At 38.1% G+C, this 11,227-nt stretch overlaps 1 protein-coding gene across 1 annotated transcript; it reads left to right on the forward strand.

Moving 5' to 3' along the window:
* The first annotated feature begins 1,545 nt into the window (after positions 1–1,545).
* LOC115503201 (UPF0711 protein C18orf21 homolog) lies at positions 1,546–9,791 on the forward strand. Its single transcript, XM_032591438.1, is given in 4 exon segments — positions 1,546–1,610; positions 9,124–9,365; positions 9,368–9,570; positions 9,573–9,791. Coding segments are annotated over 4 exon segments (729 nt in total).
* The last annotated feature ends 1,436 nt before the right edge of the window (positions 9,792–11,227 follow it).

Consider the following 11,227-nt stretch of genomic DNA (forward strand, 5'->3'; position numbering starts at 1 on the left):
AGTATTTATTTATTTTTGAGAGAGAGAGAGAGAGAGAGAGAGAGAGAGAGAGAGAGAGAACACACAAGCAGGGGAGGGGCAGAGAGACAGGAAGACAGAGGATCCAAAGGGGGCTCTGTGTTGACAACAAAGAGCCCAATGCAGGGCTCAAATCAAACTCCCGAACCATGAGATCATGACCTGAGCTGAAGTCGGATGCTCACCCAACGGAGCCACCCAGGTACCCCTATGTAACTCTTCTTAAAATTACATAGTAAGGAATAATTTGAATGGTATATTTATTTTAATTGCTATTACAGTTCTTCCGTTTATCAGAAAAATTATTTAGTGCTTATGGATGTATCTTCCACTAGTATTGGAATAATTCACCCCATGTAAAGCTACTCTTTCTTTCTTGGATAATACCTCTTTCTCATCAGCTACCAGCTGGCATGTGCTTTGTGTTTTGATACACAAAAGCCATCTAAAAGATCACCTGTACTTACAAAAGTAAATTCTTGTTAGATAGTATAGGACAAAGAAAACTTTCCTCGATCCTCTTAGGATTCCTGGCTGGGCCTGAAAATTAAACTGACAAAAACAAATGAACAGGATAAAAATGTAAGTATTTATTTAATCTAAGTTTTGCCCTACACTAAAGCATTCCTAAGAAAATGAAAGACCTGAATAAGCAGTCAAGCCTGAGTTTTTATACTAGGTTTGATAAAAAGTCAACAATGATGGGAATACTTGATAGGGCAAAAGGGTATGAGCTAAAAATAGTAACTGGAGGAAACTGAGCAAGGCCTGTTGGTACGGACTTCCTCTCAGCATTCCACCATCTTGGCAGATAAGAGTTTCCTCTGGGTGTAAAAAGGGCACCTCTCACATGAGAATCTTAGTACCTTCTTCAGGAAAGAAGGGAGAGGTCACAAAGTACTTTCTGTACCAGCTATTTCTCAAATTACTTCAGCTTAAAATTTGGTGTCATATTTTGGGGTAGTGTGTTCTGAACCCTGTCAATTGTCCAGCAGGGAAGAAAAAAGACACAGAATCACAAAATGGAAGAGCTGAAAGAAACCTTATGTGATCTAGTTTAACTTCCTTATCTTATCAGAAAAGCAATCAGGATTCAAAAGGTGGAATTCTCTTCCCAAATTACATAATCTGGGGTAGAAGTAGCTTTAGAATACTGGCCCAGATCTCTTTTAATAATGCACAGTGCCACCTATATGGGTCATTCAAATCAACCTTTGTTAACCCAACAGATATTTATTGAGCACTCGTCGGTATGTTGGGCACTTGCCTTAGGCACTAATTATGCAATGAGAAGAGAGACAACTACATAGTTACTATGTAGTTATTCATATAACAGAGATAACTATGGTAACTACTTACTATAAGTTAATAGTTCATTGGGAGCAAACAGTATCAATAAACAAGCAAACAGTGTTCTATTGAAAATGTAACATATTCATGTGATATAGAAGGACTAAGGGCCATCTCAGAGAGCTGATCAGCAAAGAGCTTTTAAAATAGCTGAATGACAACAAAGAGCCAACCAGAATGGGAAATGAACATATCAGGCAGAACGTCAAGGTTGTGGAGGAGAAACTTAGTTCTGGAGGAATGTACTGAAAGCCAGTAAGGTGGGAACTTGGCAATGAGGGTGAGTGGGTAGATGGAGATTAAAAAAAAGGAGGGAAAAACCAGGTTCAAGTTCTGAAATCATTTTGTGTTACATGTAACTATGGTCATCTCTATTTATATTTACATTGACTTCCATGTTAAGATGTGAAACAAAGCACCTAATATTATCAAGTAAATATGAACTCAGATCTATCCCCCTGCTTCATGAAAAAGGCTTAGGTTCAAAGAAGTCAAATCAATAAAATATGAATGGATTATTGGCACTCATCAGTGACACTGTGCTAGGTTTTATAAAGTAAAGGCTCACAAGAGCTCTTCAAGATAGAGATCACATATTTAACTAAAGGAAATTAAAAAAAAAAAAGTCAGGTGTTTCTTAGCATGAGAGAAGTCAATTAGTATTTCCTGAACACACACTATCTGCCAAGCACTCCAGTAGATGCTTTACCTACACTATCACTATTAATGCCCCACTCAACAACTGCATGTCCCAAGCACTTTGATGTTAAGTCAGTGGCTCAAGATTGCACTCTTTGGAGAAGAAAGGCAAGTATACACTGGTCTGTCTGCCTCCAAAGGTCACACTTTCCCCATTAGGCCATGTGCCACTCACATTGAGCAAAAGATTCCCTACATAAGTCACATCACCTCATTCTCTTCCTGTATGAAATGACATGTGGGACTAGATGATCTCAAAAATCCCTCTTACCTCTAACATTCTGTGATTCCGTGATCCTATTACATTGGCACAGACTGTCCTCTCCCATTCTTGCAACCTCTGCACCTGGAAATTTCCTCCTCCACAAGTTGTACTGCAGTTGCTACCCACCAATGAGGAATGTTTCCTTCCACCAAGAAACCAGATTCTTGCCTACACCTGTGCAACACCAGAGAAAGCAAACCAACTTCCCCCTGTGGCAAGGGGAGCACAATAACGGGAGTCTGTATTAGCTGACCATGTTTCTCTCCCATTTATTTCCTGCTCACTAAATGACTATCAACCATGTGACAGTCATTCTCAACCATGTTTGTGTGTTGAGACACCATGATGAGGAAAATTCACAGATCAACTTACAGTACTGTTCTCAGCAGCTTAATTTGCAAATGTCAGTACTTCCCTTCTCCATACTGGGCTCACCTTTTTCAATTCTAAGTCAGATAGCAGCAAATACAAAATTTGCTTCTAAGCATAAACTGTTTCTGGGGAGTATAGTTCTCTGCCTCACAGACTTCTCACCTGAAAAATAAAATATTCAATGGTAGATGATAATTAAGTAAGTCAAGTTTCAAGATTTGGTGTGTAGGTAGCTAATCATTTTTCCTTGATAGTAAACAAATTATACTTAATATTCTGGAACAAAAATTAAATATTTGAGTGTAAAAGTCATTATTTGTTATATATTTAATTATTAAGAATAAGGTGCATCATAATGAAAGAATCAGTTCTGATTATTCTGTAAGGCAACACTAGGACTAAAAAAATTCAGTGTTTCTTCTATGTACTGCTTTCCTTGATGTGTACAGAAGTTTTTCTGTGCTCTAGGAAAATCCTATGTGTCTTCCAAGTCACCACTTGTAGTAAACAGTTGCTATTTTTGCCTGCTTAGCATCCTGCAGGTGGGATTTCCTTTAGATATCACTCTACTTCAGTGCTCTGCGCAGTGGTTCAGGTGGTTCAAGAGGATTATAACTCCAGATCCAGGAGCAAGTGATGCCTTGCCAATCAGCATACATCCTCCTAATAGTGATGGGCACATAACCCAAGTCTAATAGAGTTTAATTCCTAGTTTGCTGCTGGAGAATTCAAGATAAAAATGATCTCTTCCCCTGGAAAATGTCTATCAGTCTGGAACCATTGGGAGCTATTTGCCAACACATGTAAGAGTTTACTTGAGCACAAACCAACATAAGAGAGCAAAGAGGCAGAGAGAGTTTGGTAAGTCTTGGTGATGAAATCTGAACTCCTGGATCCACCTGCACTAAAGCCCACTTGGACTTTTCAGGTAGTTGAGACATCATTCCCTATTTGTTTATATAAGTTTGTGTTTTTTAGTACTTGTAACCAAAAAATGTCGAAATATCCCATTTTATACTACAATGTTAACATAATATCCTTCAATCATTAAAAGTCCATGAAAATCAACTAAGTTTGTCCATAGAAAAGATACACAAGTACTCTTAGAGAGATAGGATTCTTTCCACCAAAAGAAAATGTGTTTACAGAATTACTCTAGAAGAACTACAAAGGAGTATCTACATTCCCATCACTAGCAGCAGAAGAAAATTATGGCTGTTCTGTTAAAATAGAAGTTCCTCTATCCCTGATCTTATCCCTCATTTTCATTTTAAAATAAAATTTTGGGGTGCCTGGGTGGCTCAGTCGGTTAAGCATCTGCCTTCGGCTCAGGTCATGATCTCATGGTTCATGGGTTCAAGTGCCACATTGGGCTCTCTGCTGTCCATGTAGAGTACACTTTGGATCCTCTGTCCCCCTTTCTCTCTGCCTCTCCCTCGCTTGTTCTCTCTCTCTCCCCCTCTCAAAAATCAATAAATAAAAATTTATTTAAAATAATTTTCTTTGAAAGAGAGACAGAGTATGAGTAGGAGAAGGAGAGAAAGAGAGAGGGAGACACAGAATCCAAAGCAGGCTCTAGGCTCTGAGGTGTCAGCACAGAGCCTGACACAGGGCTTGTACTCACAAACCATGAGACCATGACCTGAGCCAAAGTTGGATGCTTAACTTTCTGAACCAACCAGGTGTCCCCCATTTGCATTTTTAATAAGTCAACAACATGTTTTCTAAAAAGGTATTCAAATTATGTGTATACATACTATATCCTCCCATGTAAAAACAGAAAGCCTTCCCACTAGAGCACTTGGTCTTTAGTTGTACAATGTGGAAATTTTTATTTTTCAGTCTTTTGGGAACAAGACTATTACAGACTAGTACACGTAACTGTAAAAACAACCTGAATCTGGATATCTCAACAAGCAGTGAGATCACAATCCATTTGTAGAAAAATGGGCTGACAGACAAAAGCGAGTACACAATGCCATAAAGGCAAATCCCACCTAGTCCACCCAGGGGAATATTTCAAAAGATAACTTAGAGAACAGATGGGGAAAGTGGTGGACATAATCTGATAACATTAAGCAGATCACAAGATAACAATAATGACAGCATGCATATATTAGGAAGGGCCTGTTCTCCAACAATCACAAAGTACTTTTCCAACTCCTAGGTCAAACACCAGTAGTCAGAACTGATAGTGAAAAAGCATGATTCTTATTTTTCCTGTATTACAGACCTGAAACACTCACATTCTAAGAAATTGGCCAAATGGAGGCATGTGTTGTGGAATATCTCTGATTAGACATTAAAAGACAGCCACTGGAATAAAACATGCCAGGGAAGAAAAGAACACATCAACCCACACAAGAGAGGAATCCATTCTGTTCAACAATTATATTGGTGTACAAATAATGTATTTTTTAATGTTCTGCAATGTAATGTATATTCCTGTAGTAACCACAAGGAATGGCCACCACATAGGAAATACTATTTTTAAGTAGTAATATTTGAAATTTTGTGACATTAACTTACCATAAGATTGGAATTTCCTGACCTAAAGGGAAGTTCTTACTCTGGGGGAGAAAAGTAGCATATGGATTTATGCAGAAAACCTCACAGTGGGAAATGTAGTTAGCATAAAAATATAGATGATCCAGCTTCTATGAAACAAAGTTGAGCTACTGTGCCTACCTGTGGTTCAGAGTAGAATAGGAATACATGTAGGACTTCTGAGCAGGAAATTCTTTACTTGCAGACCCTATTTTCTAGTGGCCTTGGTAGGGTATGTTATTCCTGCACACCCAGAAGGGCACCACCTCCACTTTACGCACATGAAAGAAAGACAAATTCAATAAATTAGGTATGGCCCATTCAGGATTCACAGCTAAGATCCAGCTCCATAGTCACTTACATTTGTAATTCACTTTGCTTTCCTAATCTTGAATCCCCCGGGACCAGGTACCATTCTCAGACCCAGGTACAACTGTAGTCTACAGCACTCACCCCTAGGTAATGCCAAATTTGTCCAGGAAGTTGTACTGGCCTTCTGCCTTTGCACAACCATGTGCCACACTGAGAGCATAGCCTTGTTTCTTGAATGCCTATTTGAGGCACAGACATCATGACTCGTTCTCAACAGTACCTCTCTCTGATGCCTAAAACTGCCTTGCATACTCTCAGCACTGACTCTATTCTCTATCAAATGAGCAGCCTGGAATCAAGACACAAAAAGTGGCCAGAAGCATGCTCAGCAGGCATCAGCATGGAAGATGCTCCAACATTGGAAGGGACTCAACATGTTCAGTGAACTGCTGGGAGATGACAGAGTCCATTTAGCAAGGGAACTTGTAAAAATCATCATCATCTCCAACCTGAGCCACTCATACTCACATAACCGACATTAAGATGTTTGAAATCCCCAAAATTCCAGTGTTATTTTATGTTACAAACACAGTTTCCAAGTAAAACATAAATTTATGTAAATTTCCTCTTACAAAAATGTAAATGTTTTTTAAAGAATTTTCAACACATGAATTTAAGCAAAGTGGGTTTGGTTTTTTGCTTTGTGTTCTTGATTTGTTTTGTTTTAATTAGGAAGATCCATTTCCATTTTCTGAGCATTTGGGTTAATTGTAGCTTAAAATTATGTACATATTATAGGTATCTGCTGAATTATAAAACATCGAAAACTTAACAGTATACAGCAACAACCAAGAATCTCCAAAATAAGGAGCCTACAACCAAGAATCACTGAACATTTTAGGAAAACCAACATCACAAAAGAAAAGGCATCAAACAAGGGAAAAATTGACACATGAAGAAGCTGAAACCCTCATACTTTACTGTGGCATAGTAAAATTGTGTGGCCACTCTGTAAAACTGTCTGACAGTTGCTCAAAATGTTAAACCTAGAGTTACCATATTAGTTAGAAATTTCACTCCTAGGTATATACAAAGGAAAATTGAAAATACATGTCAACACAAAAACTTACAAATATTCACAGCAATACTATTCCTAATAGTCACGTGTCCAACTGATGAATGGATAAATAAAATGTGGTGTATCTATACAATGAAATACTTTTCAGCAATAAAAAGGAATGAAGTTTTGATACATACTACAACATGGATGAAACTTGGAAACATTAACATTACATTAAGAAATCAGCCTTTTGGGGTGCCTGGGTGGCTCAGTCAGTTGACGGTCCAACTTCGGCCCAGGTCATGATCTCACAGCTTGTGAGTTCGAGCCCCGCGTCGGGCTCTGTGCTGATAGCTCAGAGCCTGGAGCCTGCTTTGGCTTCTGTGTCTCCCTCTCTCTCTCTGCCCCTAACCCACTCGCATTCTGTCTCTGTCTCAAAAATAAATAAATATTAAAAAAAATAATTAAAAAAAAAAAAGGAAATCAGCCTTTAAACAAATAATCCAGTGAAGAAATGGGCAAAAGACATGAATAGACAATTCTCCAAAGAAGACATCCAGATGGCCAACCGACACATGAAAAAATGCTCAACATCACTCATCATCAGGGAAAGACAAATCAAAACCACAAAGAGATACCACCTCACACCTGTCAGAATGGCTAACATGAACAACTCAGGCAACAACAGATGTGGTGAGGATGCAGAGAAAGAGGATCTCTTTTGCACTGCTGGTGGGAATGCAAAGTGGAAAACAGCCTGAAGGTTCCTCAAAAAATTAAAAATAGAACTACCCTACAACCCAGCAATTGTACTACTAGGTGTTTATCCAAGGGATACAGGTGTGCTGTTTCAAAGGGGCACATGCACCCCAACGTTTATAGCCACACCATCGACAATAGCCTATGTAAACAGCCCAAATGTCCACCGATGGATGAATGGATAAAGAAGACATGGTATTTATATACAATGGAGTATTACTCAGCAATCAAAAAGAATGAAATCTTGCCATTTGCAACTACCTGGACGGAACTGGAGGGTATTACGCTAAGCAAAATTAGTCCAAGAAAGACAAATATCCTATGACTTCACTCATATGAGGACTTTAAGATACAAAACAGATGAACATAAGGTAAGGGAAGAAAAAATAATATAAAAACAGGGAGGGGGACAAAACATGTATCACTCTTAAATATAGAGTACAAACAGAGGGTTGCTGGAGGGATATAAAAACAGGGAGGGAGGATGGTCTAACTGGGTAAGGGGCATTAAGGAATCTACTCCTGAAATAACTGTTGCACCATTAATATTTTATATTATATATTTTTTAATATTTAATATTTTACATATATAATGTTTATAATGTATATAAATTGATATATATATTTATACATGCACAAATTATTTATACACACACACAAACATATGACAGAACATTGCATTCATAAAATAAGAGCAGGCAACTATGAATAAAAACAAATTAGAAATGAAATAAGCAAAAATTTGTCACTGAGACAAACAGATCAATGGAACAGAATAAAAAGCCTTGAAATAGACCTACATAAATACAGCCAATTGATCTTTGAAAAAACAGCAAAAGCAGTGGAGTGCCTGGATGGCTCAGTTGGTTAAGTATCCAATTCTTTATTTTGGTTCAGGTCATGATCCCATAGCTCATGGGTTCAAGCCCAGAGGAATGGAATTCCCTCTCTCTCTGCCCCTCCTCCACTCCTTCTCTCTCTCTTCTCCTCTGTCTCTCTCTCTCTCTCTCTCTCAAAATAAATAAATAAATAAACAGCAAAGGTAATATAATGGAGCAAACATAGTGTCTTCAACAAATTGTGCTGAAACAAATGAACATCCACATAGAAAAACATAAATCTAACACAGACATTATATTCTTCACAAAAATTAACTCTAAATAGATTACATACCTAAATATAAAATACAAAACTATAAAACTAGAAGATAACGTAGAAGAAAATCTAGATAACCTTGGGAATGGCAGTAACTTTTTAGATACAACATCAAAATCACAATCCATGAAAGAAATAATGGATAAGATGAATTTCATTAAAATTTAAAACTCATGGTCTGAGAAAGATTTATCAATAAAAGGAGAAGACAAGCCACAGACTGTGAATAATGACTCCAAAAGACACATCTGATAGCGCCTGGATGGCTCAGATGGTTAAGCAACCAACTCTTGATTTCAGCTCAGGTCATGATCTCATGGTTCATGAGTTCGAGCCCCACATCACACTCTGCCCTGATGGTATAGAGCCTGCTCGGGGGTTCTGTCTCTCCTATGTTCCCCCACTTATGCTCTCTCTCTCACTCTCAAAGTAAGTAAATAAACATTAAAAAAATAAAAACAAAAAGACACATCTGATAAAGCTATACTATCCAAAATAAACCAAGAATTTAAAAGTCAACAATAGGAAGGGATTCAGAGGTCAAAGTCCAGCAGGCTGCCAGATCCTGGAGTCTCCTATCTTGCAGGGAGCGGCTTCCAGCAGCTATAGCCAACAGACAGAAGCACTACTTTGAGGCTACAGCATGGCAACTACAGGAGAGCTGGCCAGGCCAGGCCCACTATCTCCTCTGGGCCTACAGTTCATCACACAATGATAACATCACTTTTGAAGGAACATGTGCACACTGTTTCCAGTGGCTCATCTTGGATAACTCTCAAGTATACCTCAAACCCAAATCCAAACTGCCACCCAAAATACAGAAACTTCTTGGCGAGAGGCAAGAAAATATACACTCAGTTTTAAAGAAGCAAAAATTGAGAAAAAATACAAAGACCCCAAAAGTGTGTGGATTACTTGTAAAACACGCAACAGAACAGTTAAATATCATGGTGAAAGTAGAAGCTTTCTATCCACACTGAAGAGCAGTCCTACCATTCCTATGACTAAACTTGGCCTGAAGACACCAGAAAGACTCTGAGTTCTACAAACATAAATCATACGTGTGGTTCCAAATGCAAGAGCCCAACCTTGATATTCAGGACACCGACATCTCAACACTCAACACTCACTTGCTCCTCAAAGAGTGTGAGCAAAACTAAGAAACACATCTCTCAATTAAAAATGTTGCTTAGCCAGAGTGAATCCCAAAAGAATTCAAAGGTGGACTTCAGAAATTTCTTACTATCTTTGTAAAGGGTACGCTGTGAAAATAAATGTTTAATGCAACTCTGAAACTAAAGGTAGTAAGAAAAACATCTGTTTTAAAGCTTTACTTATTTAAATACATGGATACTAGGGTCCAGGAGCAAACTTCTCTGGGCATTTTTCAGTGTTTATGGAGAAAATACTTCATTAAAATGAATAATTGAGGGGTGCCTGGGTGACTCAGTCAGTTGAGTGTCCGACTTCGGCTGAGGTCATGATCTCGCAGTTCGTGGGTTCGAGCCGCACATCAGGCTGTGTGCTGACAGCTCAGAGCCTGGAGCCTGCTTCAGATTCTGTGTCTCCCTCTCTCTCTTCCCCTCCCCTGTTCATGCTCTGTCTCTGTCTCTCAACAATAAATATGTGTTAAAAAAATTTTTTACATGCATAACTGAAACCTGTCTACCTCACAGGGTGGCTGTGAGGATGGATCAACAATATATGGAAGGTCCTTGTAAACAGCAAAGACATTATGGACATTGAGTGGTTATATTATTATTTTCCTTTCCCTTAATTAGCACATCAGTCATGTTCTTTCATAAGGAAATTGAGACCTTTATGAGGGGACCTACTCACTCCTTTCTAGGTGTCTGTTATTGCTAATTCAGGAAAAGGATCAAGTGTCCTTGTTTTTCCACAATTATCTGCATAACTGTATTAGAGTGCTGAACATGATTCCTGTTTTGCATGCTAAAGTAAATATATGGATCATTCTTGATTGTAAGTCATTCAGATACCCAAAATTTCATATTTTACAACTTTCTGTTGTTCCTAGTAATATTTTATCATAAGTGGTATTTCATTTGCTCTGGTGAAGACTTATTTCTATGCCTAAAATTTACAGCAAAATATAACATAGTAACAGTTTAACTATCTTAAACCTTTTCTGGAACATAGATATACCAAAATGATAGACTGAGGTTGTATTCAACCTGTCTTTTTTTTTTTTTTCCATTGCTATGATATTTTATTTTTATTTTTTTTTATTTTTTTATTTTTTTTAATTTTATATATATATATGAAATTTATTGACAAATTGGTTTCCATACAACACCCAGTGCTCATCCCAAAAGGTGCCCTCCTCAATACCCATCACCCACCCTCCCCTCCCTCCCACCCCCCATCAACCCTCAGTTTGTTCTCAGTTTTTAACAGTCTCTTATGCTTTGGCTCTCTCCCACTCTAACCTCTTTTTTTTTTTTTCCTTCCCCTCCCCCATGGGTTCCTGTTAAGTTTCTCAGGATCCACATAAGAGTGAAACCATATGGTATCTGTCTTTCTCTGTATGGCTTATTTCACTTAGCATTACACTCTCCAGTTCCATCCACGTTGCTACAAAAGGCCATATTTCATTTTTTCTCATTGCCACGTAGTATTCCATTGTGTATATATACCACAATTTCTTTACCCATTCATCAGTTGATGGA

This window comes from Lynx canadensis, chromosome E2 (genome assembly GCF_007474595.2).
Source record: "Lynx canadensis isolate LIC74 chromosome E2, mLynCan4.pri.v2, whole genome shotgun sequence".
In the NCBI taxonomy this organism is placed as follows: domain Eukaryota; kingdom Metazoa; phylum Chordata; class Mammalia; order Carnivora; family Felidae; genus Lynx; species Lynx canadensis.